This window comes from Microchirus variegatus (assembly GCF_963457635.1).
Source record: "Microchirus variegatus genome assembly, chromosome: 22".
In the NCBI taxonomy this organism is placed as follows: Eukaryota; Metazoa; Chordata; class Actinopteri; order Pleuronectiformes; family Soleidae; genus Microchirus; species Microchirus variegatus.
The window spans coordinates 5,336,771-5,360,649 of record NC_139823.1 but is presented as its reverse complement, the minus strand read 5'-3'; the positions used below and the strand labels follow the sequence as shown (position 1 = coordinate 5,360,649).

Here is a 23,879-nt window from a genome sequence, read left to right as displayed (position 1 = left end):
ATTTGTCTCTGTATGTGTAAACAAGTAATATTTAAAATTATTATAATTTTTTTTTATTAATGATATTAAGCTAATTAGACGCAGCCATTCGTAGATAAGCTAATGATACAAGAAACTACTAAATGAACTCAAACCGTTTTTATGTTTTCAATATTCAGGTTTAAGGTCAGCTAGCTTTTACCCCTCAACACATACACCCCCCCCCCCCCCCCCCTCCTCCTCCTCCTCCTCCTCCTCCTCCTCTTTCCCCATTCTCTCTGTCTACGTCTCTGTCTTCCTCGGCTGCTACTACTGCTGCTGCTGTCTGTTCTCGGTGAAACTCCCGAGTAAACCCGCAGCCTCAGCCTCACACAAACCGGGCTTTATTTTCCTCCTCCTCCCCCCCTTTCTCCTCTTCCAACTTTACCGCCTGTTGTCGGTGTGTGTGTGTGTGTGTGTGTATGTCTGGGCGAATAACGCCTCGTTTGCGCAGTGAATTAGTCGACAGTGAGTCACAGCAGCAGCGGTCGGAACTTGAAATATGACGAGAAGTAAAATGGGAGGAAAGTCGTCGCTCGCCTGCTGAAGTTGGAGGCTCTCCTTGTGGAAGAGGAAGAGAGGCGGCGGCGGCGGCGCGGCGGAGAGCACGAGTTCACTCACAATAAGACGGTAAGCGAGTCCAAAGAGAGGGAAAAGTGGAGTGTTGTGTATGATTTAAGCTGCGTTGGTGTTGTTGTTGCTGCTTCTGCGTGTGTGTGTGTTTTTCTACAAAGAAGACAGTGACTTCCAGAAAGTGGCGGTTGTATGGCATTGATTAGGAGGTTGCCGGCACAGCTTACTCACCCATTGACTCACACGTGTGTTGAAATGACTGCATGCGTCTTTTAAATTTCCTTTTTTTGTCCGAAGTACTTTTCTCTCACGGTCTGTATTCTTCTGTCACACACTTATATTAAACACCAGTTTATTGCGTTGTGGACTACTTCACTAAATATAGTTAGTTTTACCGGGTGAAGGTTGTCCCATTTTTTTTTGATGGATGGCTTGGATATACTTTGTCATAACAACAACACATTTGAAAACATCCGCCACACGAAGTTCCTCCAATGCAGCTTGACTTATTTACTCCCTGAGAGTGAAATATGAATGATTATTTATTGTATGTCCCCTTGCAGATTTTGGAAGCACATGAGTGGGGGAGGGGAGACATTCAACTGTACTACATTGCCTTTAGTAGCTAAGGGACAGCTCATGTTACTCTATACCTCCAATGTTAAAGCTGTTTCCTGACTGTCTGAGCTGTGTGCACATCAGAGACCAGACACTGTGTTTGTGCACGACTTATCCTCATGAAGACATTCATACGTGTTGCGTGACCTCCAAATTCTGATTATGTGCCATTTAGTAGCTCTGGTTGTTCTTGGTATTTAATGCACTAATGTAGGGAACAACGTGTACAGACACATTTAATATGTCTCACCTGGCCTTTGGCCAATAAAGTGTTAATTATTTCAATTACAGTGAGATGTGTGAGGTGATGACCCTATTCTCTGGTTGAACTTGTGGCTCTTGGTGTGTGTGCCCTTGTTGTTTGTTTACACCAATCAATGTCAGGTAGCAGCTGAACTGATATCAAGGGTATTTAACAGATATTGATGAAAACATCTAGTGAGAAAATACTGGCTGGACTGGATTTGATGTTATTATTGTTGCTGCTCACACTATTTTTTACATCAAAAAAGTACATCAAAATAAGCGAGTTGACCCATTTATTTCTTAAATGGAGGAAATCGATTCCTCCACAGAGTCGTCTTTGACATTTCAACATAAACAACTGATGTACAAGACACAACAGAACAGAGGACCGTGGAGAGCACTGTCGTGTCACAGTGGATACAAATTGATATCTTTTTACGAGGTAATGGATAAAAATTATTGCCAATTTACCAAGTTTTTGTTAGCTTGAATGATCTCTTTTTCCTTTTGAAATTGAAAGTGCTTGGCCGATTAAATGCGATTGAGACACTGCTACTGGTGTCCATTTGGGGTCAATCACACAGTGACTTGTCACATAATAAGGCGGTTACTTCAAACACACCTTGGGAAAGTGTGGAGCTGAGCTGTTTTTTTTGATGAGTAGGAGGTAAATGTTCATATAAAGCAGATGATTTGGGTTGTTAAGCTCGCCTCTTGCTTTATTCAATTGGCTGTAAGTGTGACATTAATGAGCGCCGGGGTTGTGTGCCTTGCACTGAATTTTGTCACATTTAGAGTGACATTTCTGTGTGATCACCCTCTAAATATTGCCTAGATCAAATTGAGTTATATTCAATTTAAAAACGATTGATATTATCATGTTAAATGTGCCAAGTCTCACCTTTTAATAAAGAACCGTGTGGGAGATATTAAACAAGGGTTCAAAAGTAATTGGACACTTGGCTACTAAATTATTCTTGGGAAGATGCGTGTCCTTTCAATAGTTAATGCACATAAACACACCATTCCACTATGTAGGTGTACTTGTGTTTTTGTCAATGATCAAGAGAAGACAAAACCCCAAGATGCAAACCCCAGGTAAATCTCAAGCACAAAAAGCCCACGTTGAGGTTCACCAAAAAAAGTAGAAATTAATCTTGATCGGCATTATGAAGAGAAGAAAACATAGAGAAAATGAAACCCACAATGGAACACAATGGTGGCTTTCTGTAAAGGCTTGGGCTTGTGCAGTATATCTGCCAAAGGAACTGGCACACTGGCATTTATTTATGATTTCACTGCTGATGAATGCAGGGAGTTGTGCTCCGATTCAGCAAAATGCACCAGCTCTCACTGAATGATGGTTCATCATTCAATAGCACAAAGATCCTAAATATGTGGCAAAAACAACCAATGAGTCTGCAGACAGTTGTGGACGTGTTCCACTCACGCATACACGCCTGTGGGTTCATTCATTCTAATCAGGGTTTGGGTCAGACTGGCATTCCACACACATGCATACTTTATCTTCCATTCCATTCTATTTTGAAGTAACGTGAGCATGCACAAAACTGTTCAGTCTGCACAGTCACACTTTTTTGGGTTACACATGGATGACTGCATAGGGTCAGCGAGTGCTTAAACGACATGCACATCATGCAGACCACAGCAGACATTTGTGAACTCGGGGATGCAGAGAGTATGAAGTAGCCTTAACTGCAGATGCTACAACAAGCTGGAGAGATGAAGGTGGCTGCAGTGAGGCTCAAGGGAGATGCATCACCAATTTTGATACTCTCTACTGATTTCTTTGCATCGAAAACAAAGACTGTAATTAGCCATTTGTCCGTGGCTTCTCCTCACTTTCTCTTGCTGGGTTCTCACATGAGCTCACTGGAGACTGTATTAGGGAGCTGGCAGGAAAATCTCCAGAGCAACTTCTACGGACATATGCATTTACACTCTCCGAACTTTCTTCATTGGGTCTCCAGAGTTTATTGCATCTCTGAAATGTATTTTGCACTAATTAGTTAATATCAGGCTTTTTGTGACTTCATGTGTATCTGCCATACAGGGGATAGGGTGAGATTGAGGCAGATGATTTGCAGTGTTGACCCCTAAAGGGAGAAGCAGGGAAAACATGGCACTATTTGTCGAAAGGGCTACTCTGTAGTTTTTATATTTACAAAAGCTGCTGAAAGAATATCTCTGCAAGTACTGTATAGTGGTAAACCTGGGCCTATAATATTAAAAACAAAACACACACTTCATTCGTGTGGTGAATTGTAGTAGCCCCTGGTTTTGCTCAAATGAGTTATTGATAAGTGATTCAAATGTGACTCCTGCACTTAACACAGAAGAGACAACAGTAAACCCATTGTACATTGTGTCTAACTGTGTGTTCTAAACAGAAATCTGTCACCTGATCATAAGTAGGCCAAGGAAGTCCCTGAGAAAGGCCATGTCAGCCCCCTTGTGCTGCAAAGTTCTGTATCGAGTTGTCCAAATATTTCTTCAGTGATATTTATTTATGGTGTGTTGCGGCAGGAGGTGAACCATTCTCTCCCTCCCTCAACAAACTTGCGCCGTTTGTGGGCTTTTTGCCAACTGACAGACTAGTGGTTTCTCTGAAATGATGGTCATACAAGTACTTGGTAGTCAGTCCAAGGCTGCAGTTATTTTTTGTTATTCAGTTTGGATTTAAGGTGGCTCTGTTTATCATTGTTTGAACTTGTGTCTGTTGTGCCCCTTGCCTATTGAAGGTGTGTCAAATATTGTCCTACTGTCTTGCTGGTAGATTCTAGTTTTACTGTATCTGCTTAATGACCCAGTTTCCTGTTTTATAATCGATAGAATATGTTAATTGTGTGTGTGTGAGTGACTGGTTGTACGTCTCTGGATGCTGGTCCTGCGGTGGACTGGGGACCTGTCCAGGGTCCACCCCACCTTTTGCACTATGTCTCCTAGAATTGGCTCCAGTTCCACATGACCCTCATGTGGATGATAAAGTGGTAGTGCAAATTTATGAATGTTAATTGCATTTACAGAACATCTCGTCACTGTCAGGTTATGTGTATTCTCAGTCGGTGAACATAAACATCATCTCAGTACTGTAGTATTCCTCTGAAGTTGGTCTGTAATTGGGAACCTGACAAAAGTTGTCCATTGTTCAAAAGGTTGTGCAAGCACATGTCAAAGTGAAATTATATTTTGCTTAAGGATGAGAGATGTTTTTTTTTCATTTTTTGGAGCCCTTAGTCGGTCTTTTCACTTCCTGCTGATTCAGCAATGTAAGAGGAGGAAGAAAATTGTAATTCAGTGTTGCACATTAACATGCAGTGAACACCAACAAGGATTTTGGTCCTTTTCATGTGATTTCTTTGGTTTATCTGACACGCGGCTTTATGAAGTTATTTCAGACTCTTGCTAACATTTTGTTAGCATGTAGCTTGTCACGTGATCAAATGTCCCATTGCCAAAGCTGCTTACAGGATATCTGTGATCAAAAATCGAACGTCCTTGGGCAAGACACTTAAAATAGAATAGAATAGAATAGAAATACTTTATTCATCCCCAAGGGGAAATTGTTGTGGCACAGCAGCAAAATACAATACAAGAAAAGAATTCAACATAAATAAATGAGTGTACAAAAGTATGTAAAGAAAATAGTGCAAAAAGTGAAGAATGAATGACCCATAGGATCAGGTGCAATGACATAAAGGAGAGACTAATGTAGTCTGTCCAATATATTAATATAAAGTATACACTGTGCTGTTGTGCAATGGAGCAGAGTCAGTTTTACAGGGATGAGTTGTAAATCCTGATGGCTGATGGCAGGAATGACTTCCTGAATCTGTCCTTGTGACAGCGGAGCTGTCTGAATCTCCTGGAGAATGTGCTCTCCTGAGCCTGGAGGATGTGGTGGAGAGGATGATCAGAGTTATCCATGATGGATAGCAGTTTGTTCAGCATCCTCCTCTCCACCACCGTTTCCACGGTGTCCTGCTTGCAGCCAATGATGGAGCCGGCCTTCTTAATCAGTTTGTTGATTTTGCTGGTTTCACCGGCTCCCATGCTGCTCCCCCAGCACACCACAGCAAAGAACAGTGTGCTGGCCACAACAGACTGGTAAAATAACTCCAGCATCTTGCTGCATACATCAAAGGATCGCAGCCTCCTCAGAAAGAAGAGCCTGCTCATCCCCTTCCTGTACACAGCACTGGTGTTAGCCTTCCAGTCCAATCTGTTGTTCAACCTCACACCGAGGAATTTGTAATCCTCCACCATCTCTATGTGCTCCCCCAGCACCGTCAGCGGTTGTGGAGCTGTCTTCTTCCTCCTGAAGTCCACCACCATCTCCTTGGTCTTGGTCACATTCAGAAGCAGGTGGTTCTCACTGGCCCACTTCACAAAGTCAGCTACCACTGTCCTGTACTCCCCCTCATGTCCATCCTTTATACACCCTACCACCGCAGAGTCATCTGAGAACTTCTGCAGGTGGCATGACACGGAGTCATACTGAAGGTCTGAGGTGTATATGGTGAACAGGAAGGGGGACAGCACAGTTCCTTGTGGGGCTCCTACATCACTAACCACCACATCAGACAAACCACGACCCAGTCGGACGAACTGTGGTCTGCCTGTCAGGTAATCAGTGATCCAGGAGATGGTGGGCATGTCCACCCCCACCTTCCGCAACTTCTCCCCCAGTAACAGTGGCTGAATGGTGTTGAAAGCACTGGAGAAATCAAAGAAAGTGATTCTCACAGTGCCTCCAGCACCATCCAGGTGAGACTGAGCTCGATGCAGCAGATAGGTGATGGCGTCATCCACCCCCAGATTGGGCTGATAAGCAAACTGAAGCGGGTCCAGTGAGGACTTAACCTGCGGTCTGAGGTGAGACAAGACCAGCCTCTCCAGCACTTTCATCACATGCGACGTCAAGGCCACTGGACGGTAATCCTTGGGTTCACATGATGATGACTTTGTCTTGGGGACAGGAACCAGGCACGATGTCTTCCACAGTGCTGGGACCATCCCCTGTTGGAGGCTCAGGTTGAAGAGGTGCTGCAGGATCGCAGCCAGCTGGGTGGCACAAGCCCTCAGTAGCCTGGGGCTGAGACCGTCCGGGCCCGCAGCCTTGTTCTGCTGCAGTCTCTCAAGCTGTCTTCTGACCTGGTTGGTTGTCACTGAGAGGGGTGGGGGGGAAGAGGGGAGGGGGGGAGGTGAGACTGTGTCCAAGCAGCTCTCCAGGGGGGGCAGAGGGTGGAGGAGCAGAGGCAGGGGGGGAGGGAGGGAGGTGTGAAATGTGGAGGAGGCAGCAGGGGGCTGTGTTGAAGTCTGTGTGCTGAACCTGTTAAAGAAGAGGTTCAGCTGGTTAGCCCTCTCGACGGTGCCCTCTGTCGGTTTCTCCTTCACGTTGAATCCGGTGATGGTCTTCATTCCGGACCACACCTCCCTCATGTCGTTCTGCTGGAGTTTGGACTCCAGCTTCCTCCTGTAGGTGTCTTTGCTCTGCCTCAGCATCTCCTTCAGGTCACGTTGTACCTTCTTCATTTCCTCCCGGTCCCCATTTCTGAAGGCCTCTTTCTTTTTGTTGAGGAGGGTCTTCAGATCCCTGGTGATCCAAGGTTTGTTGTTGGGGTAGCAGTGGACAGTCCGGGCAGGGAGAACCGTGAGTTCACAGAACCTGATATATTCCGTGATGCAGTCTGTCATGGAGTTGATGTCCTCCCCATGTGGCATGCAGAGCGCATCCCAATCTGTAGACTCAAAGCAATCCTGCAGAGCCATGTCAGCCTCCTGTGTACTCCTTCTCACTGAGCGGGTGGCAACAGGAAGCCTCTTCACTACAGGAACATACCTGGGAGTCAGCTGGACCAGGTTGTGATCAGACATGCCAAGAGGGGGAAGGGCAGTAGCTGTGTATGCATCCCTAGCATTAGCATACAAAAGGTCTATTGTTTTATTGTCTCTGGTGGGGCAGTCAACATATTGGTGGAAGGTTGGTAAAACAGAGTCCAGGTTGGTGTGGTTAAAATCCCCAGTAATTGTAATAAATGCAGTGGGATGCCGTGTCTGTAATCTGGACACAGTAGAGTGGACACTGTCTACTGCTGCCATTGCATCAGCTGAGGGAGGGATGTAAACAGCCACAACAATCACGGAGGTATATTCCCTGGGGAGGTAGTATGGGCGCATTCCCACAGCCAAAAGTTCTATGTCCGGGCTACACAGACGCTCCTTCTCACAAACATGTCCGGGGTGACACCACTTCTCATTCACGTACACAGCAACGCCGCCCCCTTTCTTCTTACCGCTCAGCGCAGCGTCTCTGTCCGCCCGCACAGTCTTAAAGCCCGGTACTGCCACGCTGTGATCGGTGAAGTGTGAGTGCAGCCATGTCTCGGTGAAACACATGAGGCTGCTCTCCCTGAACACCCAGCTGTTCCTCACAAGCGCGCAGAGCTCGTCCGTTTTATTTCCCAGGGATCTCACATTCCCCGTGATTATTGCAGGTACTGCTGGTTTGTACCTCCTCGCTTTGGCTCTCCCTTTGGCTCCGGCTCTGCAGCCCCGCCGCTTCCGCTGCAGTTCCTTCGGAATTTCAGGCCGTGCTGTGATCAGGAGAGCCGGCTCCCTCAGCGCGATCAGCTGGTCGCGCGTGTAAACAATGCCCTCGCTCCGCTGTGCGTCTGCCACGCCACCAAAAAGCAGGAAAAAGTAACAGACGAGCCACATAAACCGCGCAAAATTAGCGGAGTACATGGCGTAACTGTTAGAGAAGTGTCACTCCTAATGCGAAAAATAATAAATTAAGAAAAAGGTGCTTAAATTGAAGAAGAACTAACACAAACAGAGAGCTGCTGTATCAAGCTGCCGCTAGCACGGCGCCATCTTTGTGTAAATGCAGCGCCTGAGCAAAAAGAACTCTTAAAAAAACTGTTGAAAGTGCCCTCAGTGCTTGGACTCATGCTTCTCCTGTGACACGAACACAAGTAAATAACAACTACATGAGCAGCCCTGTCAGTGTAATCAAAGCCAACAACTTTATCCTTTATCACACCACATCTTCGATGAACTATAACTACACACCAAAACCACTTAAATAAGTTGAAGTGATTATTACTAACGAGCTAATATGAATGTGTGAAGATATTATTTGTTTAATATGCTTTTGATAGGGCCGCAAGAAATGATAATTTTCATAGTCAATTAATCTGTTGATTAATTTCTCGATTAATCAGCTGGGTGTTTGGTCCATAAAATGGTGTTTCACAAACCTTGAAATGATGACGATCTCAAACATCTTTTATTGTCACTATTTAGGTGTAATCATTTCTTTGTTGTATGGTGCAGAGAAATCAGTAAATACTCACATTTAAGAAGCAAAGAATTCAGATTAATTGACTCGGAAAATCATTCAAACGGATACCTTGATTATGTCATTGCAGCCCTAACTGTCGCACATTATTTTTGCTGCTTCAGACACAAATTGCATATATTGTAATGTTTTGAAATTGGGGGTTGCGTTTTAGTTAGGACTGCTTTTGGAAGTCCAAAAAAAAATCGGCTGTGCTCATAGCTACCAAAATATTTCGGCTCACGTAGTTGTGGTTGGAGCAGAGAAGCACTGGAGATGCATCACATTTACACCTCCCGAGGTGGTTTGGCAGATCGGATAACGATATATCCTCGGGTGTATTTACACCTGTACTTACAAGTGGTCAGGTGCTTTCTGATTGCAATCAGGTCACAGAAAAAAGCAATTCAATGCCAGGTGTGAAAGTAGATCAGTTTTGTTTCTAATTAGTGTGAGGTTAGCCTTAGAGAAAACCCTGTACTTACACATTCAGCAGGACTATATCAGATGGATCTGACGTATCAGATGGAGGGTAGGTTCCAGTTAACTGTTAGCTACCCTCAAATGAATTGATGTCAGTTTGGTGGTCACTCTTGAGGTTACCTTGCATGATGATGAAGGAAGACAAGAACAGTAAATATTTATCATCACAATATTGAACAATGTTATCACACATTGCAGATTTTCCTCACAGCGCGTAGGCTTGGTTCTTTTACGGAGTGCAGTCATGAGTTATCAGTGTGACGATGTGTTCAGGCAGGCTGCAGGAGCAGTAAACTTTAAAGTGTGTCAGCGTTGTACAACATACTGTGATTAGCACGCACCAATAGAGTGCATGGATCTTTGACAACTGCACTACATACATGTAATTCAGGTACCATAAAGACATGCTTATCATTATGCAGTTTATCTACAACAGCATATAAGTAAAAAGAGTTTGTGCATGTGTCACTGCCTTAAGAAATGTTACAAGGACATTTTTTATGACCGGAGATTATGTTGTATTTTTTGCCTCCTCCTACATTTGATCTTTTGTGTTCATTAAATGAGGCAATTAATGTGCAGGAATTAGTATATGTACATGCGTTAAAAATGTTGGCACTGGTAAATCCATGATTGTCATTAAGTGTGTGTGATTCCATAACACAATGATCCATGCATATTTTAACTTGCTGTTGAAATCTAGAAATTTAGCAGACACATTTTGCTATGAAGGGCAATCTTTTATGTTTTTTGTTAATGTTGTATCAATGCTCGGATATGTCAAGGGACGGCTTAAAATGAAGATCGGTATTTCAGCCCACTTGTCTGCTTTGTTTGTTTGTTTGACCCTGATATCAGATGGAAAGAAAGCTCAACAAGAGTGGGGGGTATTTGGGGTGGCATGAGCTGCTATTGACAGAGAATCAAGATCTTCTGGTCACCATAGCAACACTTGTATTGCCCACACTGGTTTGTCGCTGTGTTTACAGCTTATTTGTTCAACCCCCATCTCATTGAAAAAAATAATTGCCTGGTGGAGGCCTTTTATGGTGTTGTTTTCTTTCTATTGAATAAGCATAGAAATATAAATGTATTCTCAAAAGATGAAGGCAGTCAGTAGTTTCCCTCATTGTTCAATTTTCGGTTTTAATGTACAGATAATTTAATCTCAGAATTAAATGTAATACACAGGAACATTGCTCGTTATCATGCAACATGAAGATGCACAGCAGAGTACATGCACACGCACACTGGCCTAGATTTGAAATGGTCTAAAATGAACAAACAGTGATGAGTTTGAATTCTCAGGTTCTTGATTAATTAAAGTCGGTCAACAAAGTATCATTGAGCAATCTTTATTTATACATGTAGTATTATGAGTACCAAGTCAGAGTATTGTTTGTTGGATAACACATGACATGTAGACAATGTCACTGTTTTTTTTTCTTCTTTTATTCCCACAGTCTCATATGTACTTGCCAACCACCCCCACTCAGGCTTATGCATGTACATGCTCTGCTCTGCAGTGACTAGTTCTTTGTTTGCTTACATTCAAATATGAAACCACATTTGTGATATGTTTAACAACTGCCTGGCGATTTGGTGTTAAGGCCAGCACTATCACTGTGTTAAAATCTGTGTGTTTGTGTACATTTTGCTACAGGTTCAGGGTGAAACTACACGCTTTAGTTCAACGACTTATGAGTCTATCCTAGTGCATACTTAGCAGCTATGAGCCTTCTACACAAATGTGATTGGTTGTTGTCTTGAATTAGGATGTTTTGGTTTAAGATGAATTGGAACTCATTGTTAACTCTGACAGTGTGTAAAACAATTTCCTCTTGGCGTCTTTTAAACTATATAATGACTGCTTATATCCCTTTTGTTTCCACTAAGAATACAAAATGACACCAGTGGGCAAGTGGGAGTTGTAAATTTTATTTGATTCTAATGGATTTAGTGTGAGTGTGGATCTTGAGTCTTGGTGTCCTCCTTTTAAAGGCCACATTATACTTCTCCGACTGCGTATGCGTTATCCGTCTGCGTCACCACGGAGACGCCTCGAGCATTTATACTTCTGCGTCGTGGTGACGGACACTCGCTGCAATTTCCCGCCCGATCAGTAGGGGTCGCTGCGCAAGGTTGTTGTGCTTCTGGCTACAGTGAGCAATGGCGTCCGAGAAAGAAAGAGAGAGAAAGACTGTTGTTGTTGAAAAAGTGGCCGTTTCTCACTTTTCTGTGTCACGGAACGCAGTTTTAAGATAATTTGAGGCGAGAAATTGGCCATTTAGAGTCTAAACATGTGCTGTGTGTGTTAAGATATGACGTATTTATAGTTCGGCAGCGGCGTTATCGGCGGGGATCTGCTCCGCCTCTGTCAGGACGCCCGGAGCGCACCGAGAGCCGGCACAGAGCAGCTTAGCTCAGCCTGTCCTGAGGACCAATCGCAGCTCTTGCCGTCTCCGTAGTCCCTTGACGGAGTGACGGACACTTAAAAAATATTTCGTGCAGACGGAGACTACGCAGAGGCTCTTCGACAGTCTCTGCGTCGACGCAGAGTCTCTACGTAGCCTACGCAGAGCACTTTACGCAGAAGTATAAATTGGGCTTTAGATGCTTTCATGATAAATCCTTTCATCGATCTTCTCTAAACATCTCCCAATTATTCCCCTGGGAGAAAATGGAACTGATGTTGGGGCATATGAACATGCAGTTCTCTGGAGAGATAAAAAAAAACATGTAAATAACACTGATATTGCTGAAAGTCTGTCACGGTGCATATTAGTATATACGTGTTGCACTGGACTGCACTAATATGTTGCCCTCCCATGACCTAATTGATGTTTAACTGCTGGGGGAACCATTAGGGTAAGCCCTCCAGTGTGTAGTGACCAGCCATGTGGCTAGACTCCAACGGATCACTTCAGAAGATAATGTCACGTATGGATTCTTATTCTCTACCTAAGGAGTGTTAGTCAGTGGGGTGGAGCTGGAATAGAAAACCTGCACACTATTGTTTTTCTTGGCACACAGTTGGCAACCACTGGTTAATAGTGTTGCAACCCATAGGAAGCGTGGGAGAAGTGTTTCCCCCTGTAGACTGAAGTCTACCATCCCCCATCGTGTGTTGACCCACCATCCCCCACTGTATGCGACCTACATTGGCTGCCGCTAAGTGACTCATTGAAAGAGCCAAGAATAATGCTCAAATGGTTGTTGTGATTACCTGTGTGGGGATCATTATTTATCACCCTGCTCCCATTCCACCCCCCCCCCCCCCCCTTCATAATTCCCCTCCCCCATGGCCCTCTCTCTCCTTCCCCCTCCCCCCTCAAGACTGCAGCCCAACCAGAAGCTTCAAAGGCGGGTTTTACTCAGCAGAGCAGTTCAAGAGAAAATGGCTGCTGTTTCCAGGTCTTGTTTGCACATCTGTCAGAAGGTGACTGTTCAGGAGAAAATGGGGTCCCTGGTATGCTGTTTTTTTCACATAATTCTTTTCAAATCGGCATGTCTAGGACTTGGGTGGTTGTTGTTTAGTCCTCTTAACTCCATTACTTCTGAATGATTAATGTTCAAAAAAGCATTTCAGCCGATTAATTTCAGCGATGATTGGATGATTACACATGACGAGCCTATACGAGTGTGGGTGTCTGGGAAAGATGATGTCGGTGTCAGTCTATTTAACATTTAATTTAAAGTTGATCAAGCACAGGTTTAATCTATCTTAGTGAATATTTGTAATGAACAAGCCTTTAGTTTAAGTTGGTCTCTAATCAGATTTAGAGCAAGCGATCATTTGATCTTCCGCTGGGTTTTCCCTGTCACATTCATGGCCTAATTTATACACTGCCACGCAGGGTTGTCATTTTATTAGAAGGTGCACATGGACTGATTCATTGCTTGGCTTCAGCGCAGTTTATAAATGAATCATACTATCTGTCTGTATCACATAGCTTTGAATAGATTTATTATGCAATCATATCACAATAATATTTAAGTTCCAGGTACATTGTCTAAAGATGGGGTAATCATAGTGATGGTTGGTTCAGGGGCTATTCAGTTAATATTTTCATTCAATTAAACTAAAGGGTTTGAAAGTGCAAGTGCTTTTTAAAGATGGCATTATTGCATGCAATTGTTTCTAGCTTGAATTAAAAGAACGCACTCTGCGGCAGTTGTGTAGTGAGAGCCGGTTGTCCGTAATAGCTACAGTTCTGTCCGTGTCTGTTTACACTGACAATAATGAGCCACCGTACTGCTGTGCACTCAGAAGTGACAGGATTTACAGCGCAATACACAGTCTGGGTAGTTCAATGTCAACTGTGTGAGAGAGGCATTTGTTGGTGCATTGCTTGGTGTTACAGTATGATGGGTTTTTTATCATTCCACCACAAGTTTATTGTTAATAAAAACTGCAAAAGTACATTACATATCCTAAAGATGGTTGTAATGAGCCTGATGACAATAGATTGTTTACATTTAGCACTGCATAGTAATACACTGTGTGGGGCTGCAACGAATGATTATTTTCTATAATGATTAGAATTGATTAATCAGTCTATTTTTTCTTTTGATAAATCGTTTGGTCAGAAAAAGTTTGATCAATTTTTTTAAACGATGCTTTGTTTTGTCCGCAAAGCAGGTAATATTCAAATCTAAGCAGCTGAATGATATGAGAACTTGTTTTATTTATAACAAACCCTCAAACGGTTGAATCAATAGATCAAAATAGGTCATGGTTAACTTGGTAATTGATTAAAAATTGATTAACTGTTGCATCCCTAATACGGTGTATGTTGATTGAGATAATTGATGAAACTCTCAAATGCTTCAGTATCATTTTTGTTTTGATGTCTTTATGGGTTCACATTTTGTGGTCATACCAAAAAATCCAGTTACGCTAGGATATGCGTATGTTTTCATTCATCCTCATACAATATAGTACATTTGAAAAATATAAAAGTGCAGTAATGGATGACGAGTACATCAAACATTCTGGGTAATTTGTTTTACCCCTAATATGCTGCCACTGCACAGATGCAGAATTGTCCGTGTTCACATCACAATGCATCTTAAAAAAAACAATTGTTTTCAAGACCTCTTGCATAAACACGTGTTCACTTTGATGTTGTGTGGGCTTGAATGTGGAGAAGCGCTTTCTCAGCTGGGGCTCATCTGGCTTAAATATTCACTTAATGGCTGTGGTATTTCTGTTACCTTAAAGGCATTCGGCATGATTCATTTGCCACAGCAGCTTCATATCAGTGAGTGAGTTGTGTGGGGAATCGTTCAGGTTCTTGTGTCTAAAAAAAAATATTTTAATGGTTGATTTATTGGTGTCCAGGTCTAATATTTTGTCCAACCAATATCAATGAGGACTGACTATGGCTCAATAGAACATCATACTAAATGCCATGAAATGTGTCCATTCATCTCCAAAACCTCATTAAATCTTTCACATCATCACAATGACCACAATCAAGGATGTGTGGTTTTGTATTTGTATGTCCTTGTGCATAAACTGTGTCGTGGAAAGTGTTTTTTTTCCTCTCATCACAGCCACAGCAGCAGAGGTTTGCACATTTGCTGAATTGTTGTATGATCAAAGGCTCTGATGCCCAGTAAGTTGGTGATGTAGCCATCATTGGCCCATCTGTTAAAGGGATTATTTCTCCTTCTCTGCACACTGACGGGACCAGGGTCCCTCTAGGCCGTCTGTTAATTACGTTTCCAGTTGTTTGCTATGTGTCTGTCATGGCCTTGGGTGCAGCGGCTGCCTACCTTTTGATGTGGCTAGCCCTGCCTAGTCCCATATGTAAGCTAATTAGCCAAGAGTAACATGGTGACTGTGGTCAAATCAGGGCACATGGGCCAACCTTTTTTTTTTTTAGGAATATTAAGATTATATTTGATTGAAATTCCATTCAGTTCTTTCATTCAGAATCTCATTTCCATCACAGTATGGCTGCACCATGTTGTTAGAACTCCAACCCTTATGTACAATAAAGGCAGAACGCTATCTGAAAGAATATACCAAGGTGAAAGTGAATAATTCATGTTGTGTAACATGTTCAACCTTCCTGGCTCTGTGCCCACTGGTAATTGGGACAACGCTATTCTCTGTCTATTTTTTGCGATCGCTCTTGTTGCTATGCTACCAAAGGGAAACTTGAGTGGACCTGGACAGTGTTTGAAATGAAAGTTGGATGGCCATGCGGTCTTCATACATGACACTGACTCACTCCCCCTTTATTCTTATTTTCAGATAACCGTCTGTCCCTTTATTCTCCCTGTTGGAGAGCAGTTTCAAACTAAATATAGTTTGAAACGTTTATTGTTATGACTCACTGTCAGGTTGTAGTATGTTTCTTTATCATTTTATGTGCTTAAACCTGCACACAAGACACACACTTGAGTTTATTCACTGTATGTTTACCTCCTCGTGTGAGTGGGGATGTAAATTATCTCATTCCAGCTTTATTTAACCTTTTCTGGAAAATTGAAAGCTTGTATCTGTGGAAAATATGTTATTGTTGCATTCTTCTATCAGCCTGAGGATAAAAAAACTTGATGGAATTTAAAATGTAATTGAATTTTTGTTTCCTTTGTTCCCTTTGTTTGAAAATGGTCTCAATGTTGAAATGTTTACACAACCTCTGTTAAACATGTCAATTTGTTGCAAATGACTCAGAAGGGAAGGTCGGCCTGGCCAAATCATTTGGTTTGCGCTCTGTAATTCACTAGATGGGCTTAGATTTGGCATTTGCTGTCCTTAATGCTTTATTAGCACTATTTTTAATTTAGCTGGTTAAGTGGGTCACTAATGAGAAGCACCATTCATTTCTCTGTAGATGTCACTCTCATTAAACCAAATTTTGCTGAAATTCAGTACTAATCATGTGATTTGCAGGATAAATGATCCTAGCTATTGACTTTGTCAAAAGGAATTGTGCAGCAATGAGCGAGCATGTTGTACGAGGGACAAGAAAACAGTGCCAATGTGTTTGTGTATAGTAAAATACATGAAGGTGTAATGTATTTATTTTTTGTTGTTAAAATGTCCTAAGAATGTGCCATTTGCAAGATTACAGACCTAAATATGAATTGTTTTTATTTTTTTGTTTTCAGGAGTGAGCCCAGCCTTACAACATACCTCCTCCCTTTCACTGGGCTAAGATGAGTATTACCAGTGACGAAGTGAACTTCTTGGTCTACAGATATCTCCAAGAATCAGGTTTGTGGGCGACGAACACTAAAATATAAATAGCTGATAGCTGTCAGTTCTGTTGAAGCACACTTGTTTGATATGTGTCTTTTGTTTTGAATAAAACACATAATGTGTATGCATATTTAAACGGTGCATTGAAGATATTTTCCCTTCACTTCCATTTACCCTGTGTGTTGTGGCTGTATTTCTTTGCTCCTTACATACTGCCATTGCTGTGCTTTGAAATGATTTGAATGTTTGATATCAATTGTAGCTGCTGTGTTTTATTACTGTTTATTGAGAGCCGTCTGGCAGAATAAGAGTTACGAGCAACTCGGAGGTCAACACTGACATTGGCATGCCTCACTATTCTCTCAAATGTCATTCTTGTTATGCCACTTGGCTTTCGTGTGTAATTACTGTAAGCTTTGTTTGGTCCAGACAAGACTTTTCTTTGAATATTTGTGTTTTGTGTTTGTGCACATCTTATGCTTGGCACCCAGCCATTATTGAATGTGAATGGTGTTTTGTTTTCAGGTTTCTCCCACTCTGCATTCACCTTTGGCATTGAGAGCCACATTAGCCAGTCAAACATTAATGGAACACTAGTGCCCCCTGCAGCCCTCATATCCATCCTGCAGAAGGGGCTCCAGTATGTGGAGGCAGAGATCAGCATCAATGAGGTGAAGGCTGATAGCTGCTTGTACTGATTCAAATGTTTTGTCTGTTAAGTGATAATGATAGACCTCAGGAATACCACCAGAAAACTGTGCTTAATCTTTGTAATTTCTCCTAACGACAGGATGGTACAGTGTTCGATGGTCGACCGATCGAGTCGCTCTCCCTCATCGACGCGGTGATGCCTGACGTTGTGCAGACACGGCAGCAGGCCTTCCGCGACAAGTTAGCCCAGCAGCAGGCGGCTGGTACCATGGTGGCTTCAACCTCCGGACACCAGTCTAATGCACCAAAGAACGGAGAAGCCACTTTCAATGGGGAGGAAAACGGCACACACATCATGAGTAAGACTGAGCTCGACTTTAATACAAGTGTCTGAGTTGTCATCATACAAACTGACAGAAATCTATGTGGTCATTAAAAATATGATTATTACGAGGGGTTTAAAGAAAGACAAACAAACACAGATGAATGTAGATGGCTCCACTTGCAGTGTATATGGAAAACATTTACTCTCTATATACATAAAACAACCTGTTTTTTCAATATATCTCATTTTATTAGTGGTCACCGACTACTAACTTGTCCAACTCCTCATGTCTCCCCAGTTCTGACTAAATCAAACATTATTTCAAACTATATGAATCTGTGCCAGCTGTGTGGTTTTCACACAATGTGATATTATTAGCAGCTTCTGTGAGTGAAACCAGAGAGGTGTAGATCAGGTGGAGCCCTGGACAAGGGGAGGAGTGGTTGTTTTTTGTCATTGTGTCCCTGAGGACCTTAATGTGAAGGTGTAGATGGCAATAGGGAGAGAGCAGGGTGTAACAAGGGGGGGGGGATTAACATGGTAGACTTGAAATGAAAGCTCACCAGCTTTTCCCCCCCGTTTCAAAGTCTGCATCCGTTTCTGCACCTTGGTTCTTATCATGCTGTGATGTTTGTGTGCACATTAACCGGATCGGTTTCTCAGACTGAGATGAATATAAATAGCACCAGCAACAACATGTTATTGATTTTCTTGGGTCTCTCTCTGTCATTAAAAGGCTACACTTCACCCCGTTAAACATTAATTTCCAATCAATATTCATTAGAGATGCATTTTGAGGTTTATACCACCCATGAGCTTGCTGACTATTTATGCTTGCAGGTTTAAGTTGATGCATATATGTGCAACTGACCATCTGTCTGTGTGCTGACTTTTCTCAGATAACCACAGCGAGCCCATGGAGATGGATGTAGATGTCGCGATACCAGCAAGTAAAGCCACAGTGCTCCGAGGTCATGAGTCTGAAGTGTTCATCTGTGCCTGGAACCCTGTCAGTGATCTGCTGGCCTCTGGGTGAGTCTCTCTCTGTGCAGAAATAAATCGCTAATTTGTGACACTGTGTGAATACACTTTTTTGGCTCTCATTTTTAAAGATAAATGGCTTTATAAGAATCCTCACTGACAGCTTGTAGTCCGACAGCCTTTTAACCCCCCTCTCCTGCGGCGCTGTTATTCTGTTTAGCTCGGGAGACTCCACCGCCAGGATCTGGAACCTGAACGAGAATAATAGCTCCAACTCCACCCAGCTGGTGCTGCGCCACTGTATCCGAGAAGGTGGCCAGGATGTCCCCAGCAACAAAGACGTCACCTCACTAGACTGGAATGTAGGTTTTCCAACCATCAATCCATATACTCTTTAACATTCACCATGAGCAGCTGAGCCCAGTTACGTGACAGTTTTGCTATCTTGCCGTCTTACAGAGTGACGGGACTCTCCTGGCCACTGGGTCGTACGATGGATTTGCCAGGATATGGACAAAGGACGGTATGTTCTCCATCCTTCCAGCACAGTGTGGTGTTGTTAGGATTACGCCATTGTTATAGTGAATAATGCAACTGAAATTTTCTGAAGGATCTTTTCTAAAAGAAATGGATATGGCTCTTATCCATTAGGAAATCTGGCAAGCACCTTGGGGCAGCACAAAGGGCCCATATTTGCACTCAAGTGGAACAAGAAGGGGAACTCTATTCTCAGTGCTGGCGTAGATAAGGTACTTTATGAAGTTCCCTGAGCATGGACTTACAATGTAATAATAATATCCTCATGTTTTGTTTTTTTACCAGTCCTAGGGCTTAAAATAAAAGTTTTTCTCAGATCAGCAGCCAAAGTGTAAATCTGTAACATATCATTTTCCTGGTTTCCACAAACTACAATCCGCAGGTGTCCAGTCGAAACTCATGTTGTTCAAGTTTTTTAACAATAATTTGTATAGCTGCAACTAAAGATTGTTTTCTCGATTCATCTTTTGGTCCTGAAAATGTCAGAAAATGTGAAAAAAAAACGTTGATCAGTGTTTGTCATACCAGGAAATGATGATGTTCTCAAATGTCAATGTCAATTAATGACTTATATGAGCTCTATCAGTTAGATTTTTAATTTCAAGCCCTATCAGTCTGTTAGGAGTACATTTGGAAGAATGTGTCATTTGTTAGGTCATTTATTAAAAAGTTTTTCAGTTGTGGTGGTGATGAAACTCTTGATTTTGTTTCCCAGACGACAATCATTTGGGATGCAAACACAGGAGAAGCCAAGCAGCAGTTCCCTTTCCACTCAGGTAACGTGAGTTCACTACAAACCCGTGGTGCAAAAATGCATCCTGCTCAGTTCCGATCATATTTGTGGGCTCATTAACCACCTGTCCGCCTTTTAATAAGTGTAGACTATTAATATATTCCGCAGCCCCAGCTCTGGATGTGGACTGGCAGAACAACACCACCTTTGCCTCGTGTAGCACAGACATGTGCATCCACGTATGTCGACTTGGTAGCGACCGACCTCTCAAGACCTTCCAGGGCCACACGGTAAACAAATAGCTTTGTTCTCTCGACTTGACCTCATACCACCTTTTCTCCCTCTGATGCTGATGAGTCTTGTGTTTTGCAGAATGAAGTTAATGCTATTAAGTGGGATCCATCAGGGATGCTGCTCGCCTCCTGCTCGGATGACATGACATTAAAGGTAAGAGACAACTCCTCAGTCCCAGAGATTAAAGAGCACAGTCCTGAGTGGTGATGTCATTTTATATTCAGTCGTAATTTACTCTTGCTGTTTTTATTTCACACAGATCTGGAGTATGAAGCAGGAGTCTTGTGTGCATGACCTCCAGGCTCACAGTAAAGAGATCTACACCATCAAGTGGAGTCCTACAGGCCCCGGCACAAACAACCCCAACTCCAACATCATGCTCGCTAGGTGGGAAACCTTTAGAGCTCCTTATCGATTAATCGTTTGGTACATGAAATGTCAGAAAATGTTTAAAAAACATTGATCAGTGTTTGTAAAACCTGGAAATGATGATGTTCTTGGATGTCTTGTTTTTTCCACAAAACAAAAGTGATTGATTGAACAAAGAAACAAAGAAAATATTCACTTTAAAGAAGCTAAAATAATCAGAAATCTTCTTTTAATCATGAAAAAAAAAGCTTCAAACAGATTATTAGATTAATTGTTTCAGGTCCAGACACCTTTCACATTCCATACACGGATAACCACCTGCATCACCTGGTTTTGAGAGAAAAGTCGATATTTGTGTGCAGTATATGTGTTTAACTTTTGTCAAGGGTTCAAACCCCTTGAAATCCTTTAAAGAAAATTTCAAGGCCCTTTTGAAAATGTCCCTAATTAGACTTGGGTGTGCTGAACTGCTTGAAGTTGATATTTAGTTAAATGTCTTCCTTGTTTGTTATGGCACCACCTACTGTTTCATGCACCCTGCATTGCTTGTTGTACGTAGATTAGGCCTAAGAAGAACAAATGTAGAGTCATAATTACTAGAGGCATTGTGGACACTGTACACTCTCTCTCTGCTGTTGATGTGAAATTCCATGCAGAACAATAATCAAATAACATTAAGCAAGATGGAGCAAATTATGTAATGCCTGGGAAATGCATATTCAAAGATCTACCAAAGAAAATGACAAACACTGGTCTGCTCAAGATACCAAGTACAATCACTTAGCCAGATGCAGAGCGTGCTGCAAATCAATAAAAATTGATGCCATGAGCTGAGTGGCTCTTACAAATTGCCCTCCCGTCTTAACCCATTGGCTGCCAGCCATTTTCAGCCCCATACTGCCAAGCGTTTTACAGCATTTTGACTGATGTAAACACCAAAACTACCAAAAGAAAGCGTAGACTCTCTTCTTTCATCAGATGTCAATGGCAGTGAGCGGTTGTATTTGAATTGACGTCATTGGCACCCAATGAGTTAAGCTGTATCGGAACATTCAGTCCTTGAATTTGAGGGAAATTTGTCCTGGAAAGTCCTTGGAAAATCCTTGAAAAGCCCATGAATTTGATGTCAAACCAAGTTGTGGGAACCTTGCTTGCCATAAACTGGCATTCAGAAGAGACAATGTTCCAGGCACAATCTCAGCACGAGTAAATGTCAGTGGCCCACAGCCTCACCCCCTGATCCAGTTGTGCGTGAAAGTTAAAAATCTTCTTGTTCAAACGTTGCTAAAATTTACAGCCCTCACTGACGACCCCAGCACACTTGCCTGCAATTCACAAAGGACATAAAAGAGCCATTATCATTGCAGTCATTTAATAGCCATAATAATTTGTAAATGCTGTTGTTATTCAGTATGTGTGAAGATATTATTTTGGGCTTTTTGCCTTTTTAATAGCTAGGAGAGAGTGAAGTGTGAAAGGGGGCTGACGCGCAGCAAACTAGGCCTGCAGGTGGAATCAAACCTGGGTCACTGCAGTGGGCCCTTTGCCCCACGGGTGGCAGCTCTGCCAACCGCCAACAGCACCCTGTGTGCAGAGTATTTTTTAATGACATTCTTTGTGCATTTTTATTATGTCATTGATTATATCCTTGTGATATAGATGAACTCTGTCTATTAATACTTTTAATTACAACGTGCTACTTCTCTGTGAGGTAGACGTGTTAATTGACATCAGCCTCTATCAGCACTGTCTCAGTTTTATGATCGCATGTTTGACACCGTTTGGCTTTTTCTGTTTTGCTATGAAAAGTTCACACGTTTTTCTATTTGCACTGTGTTGTGTTACCGTTTTTAAATGTAATGGAGGGATTAATAATTCATTAAGTTTTCAGGATCACTTCACTGCATCAAAAATGAAGTATCATATTCAGTAGCATCTTGCAGACACGACACAGGCACTATGTATATAGATTATCTTTTATGTTACAATAACAGATGTTTATGACGGTGGTCTCACATCTTTTGTCTTTTCACAGCGCTTCTTTCGACTCAACAGTGAGACTGTGGGATGTTGAGCGAGGGGTTTGTATTCACACACTGACCAAGCACCAGGAACCCGTCTACAGCGTGGCCTTTAGTCCTGACGGCCAACACCTGGCCAGCGGTTCCTTTGATAAGTGTGTCCACATTTGGAACACCACGGTAAGCATCTGACGTGTGTTTACAATGTTTGTAAAAGCATAGGAGAGAAGATTTCTGTGTTCCTCAGATGGAGTTGGTCATGTATTTGTCCTGCTGTTTCAGAGTGGAGCCCTGGTGCACAGCTACAGAGGCACTGGTGGTATTTTTGAGGTATGCTGGAACAGCACTGGGGATAAAGTTGGTGCGAGTGCGTCAGACGGCTCAGTAAGTATTAGCCTTCTTAGTCTTTGTTTTTTTGTATTATGCTTCAAATGTGTTATTAATCAATTATCAAATGTCTCCACCTTCTAGGTATGCGTTCTTGATCTCCGAAAATAGCCGACTTGAGACTTTGATTATGAATCCTGGAGCGTGCAGCACATTGCATCAGCAAACACACTCTCTCTCTCTCTGCTCAAGAAGAGCTGATAAAGGTGGACTGAAACAGAACCTTCACAGGATTAAAACCACATGACTGCAGCAGCTGCTGATGAGCCGACACCAAATGAATTCAGTGCACCTTACAGTCTGTCAACGTGTGTTTTATGACCGACCTGTTCCAGACAACGGAATCAGGTTAAGAGAGATCCCCAAGATTGGATCGAATCCAAATCCATGGGCACGTCCGTGTTTTTAAAAAAGGTTTCGAGAACGAGGGCCTGCTGTCGATTCCCTCCGGGCCGTTGGTCCAGATGTTGTCGGGTTGTAAGGGTCGGAAACACAAAGTTTTACAGAAAGAGAAAAGTGTTACTGAGACACGTGTTGAGCTGTAAGAGGCAACGATTAATGAAAAGAAAGGTTGTGGTTTCAGAATTCCTTTTGTGCAAATGTTACTTCATGTCCAAACAACATACTCTGTGACATGATGAAAGTAACATCAACACTGAAGCACTGCTATTGTCTGTTGACAGTGTGCTTAACTTCTCCTCAGTGGAGAACTGTCTGTTTTCAAGAGTACTTCTTGGATTTTTTTTTTCCACAGAGGGACTCAAAATCGAATGTGGCGATACGAGGTAGTTCTTAGCTCGCGTTTAATATCAGGTCAACATCAGGAAATATAATTGCCAAGAAATAATCTCTTATCTCTTAAAAAAAAAAAAAAGACGACCTGCTCCATTCACATGAGATTAAAAAATGTCACTTTGTGGACAAGATGTGAAAAGTGTGGTTTACAAAGAGAATTTTCTCCCTTTTTGGATGTAAATTTAAAGAATGTAAAGATATGTAAATTAGATTAATACACAGACTTATATACTGTGTATATATGTTTATATACAGTACTCTTTATT

At 42.4% G+C, this 23,879-nt stretch overlaps 1 protein-coding gene across 1 annotated transcript; it reads left to right on the top strand.

Annotated features, from left to right (window-relative positions):
• Window positions 1-411: 411 nt before the first annotated feature.
• Window positions 412-23,528, top strand: tbl1x (transducin beta like 1 X-linked). Its single transcript, XM_083908314.1, has 15 exons — window positions 412-648; window positions 16,430-16,535; window positions 17,046-17,191; window positions 17,311-17,530; window positions 18,396-18,528; window positions 18,698-18,839; window positions 18,937-19,000; window positions 19,129-19,226; window positions 19,730-19,790; window positions 19,916-20,037; window positions 20,120-20,194; window positions 20,301-20,428; window positions 22,446-22,611; window positions 22,714-22,815; window positions 22,903-23,528. Exons 2-15 carry the CDS (start codon window positions 16,478-16,480, stop codon window positions 22,927-22,929), a joined length of 1,542 nt encoding a protein of 513 aa, XP_083764440.1. The 5' UTR covers window positions 412-648; window positions 16,430-16,477; the 3' UTR covers window positions 22,930-23,528.
• The last annotated feature ends 351 nt before the right edge of the window (window positions 23,529-23,879 follow it).

Coding starts and splice junctions, on each gene's coding strand:
- tbl1x (XM_083908314.1), top strand. CDS start 16,478: ATGAGTATTACCAGTGACGAAGTGAACTTCTTGGTCTACAGATATCTC. Junction 20,038..20,119: donor AGACCTTCCAGGGCCACACG/GTAAACAAATAG, acceptor TGTGTTTTGCAG/AATGAAGTTAATGCTATTAA. Junction 20,195..20,300: donor CGGATGACATGACATTAAAG/GTAAGAGACAAC, acceptor TATTTCACACAG/ATCTGGAGTATGAAGCAGGA.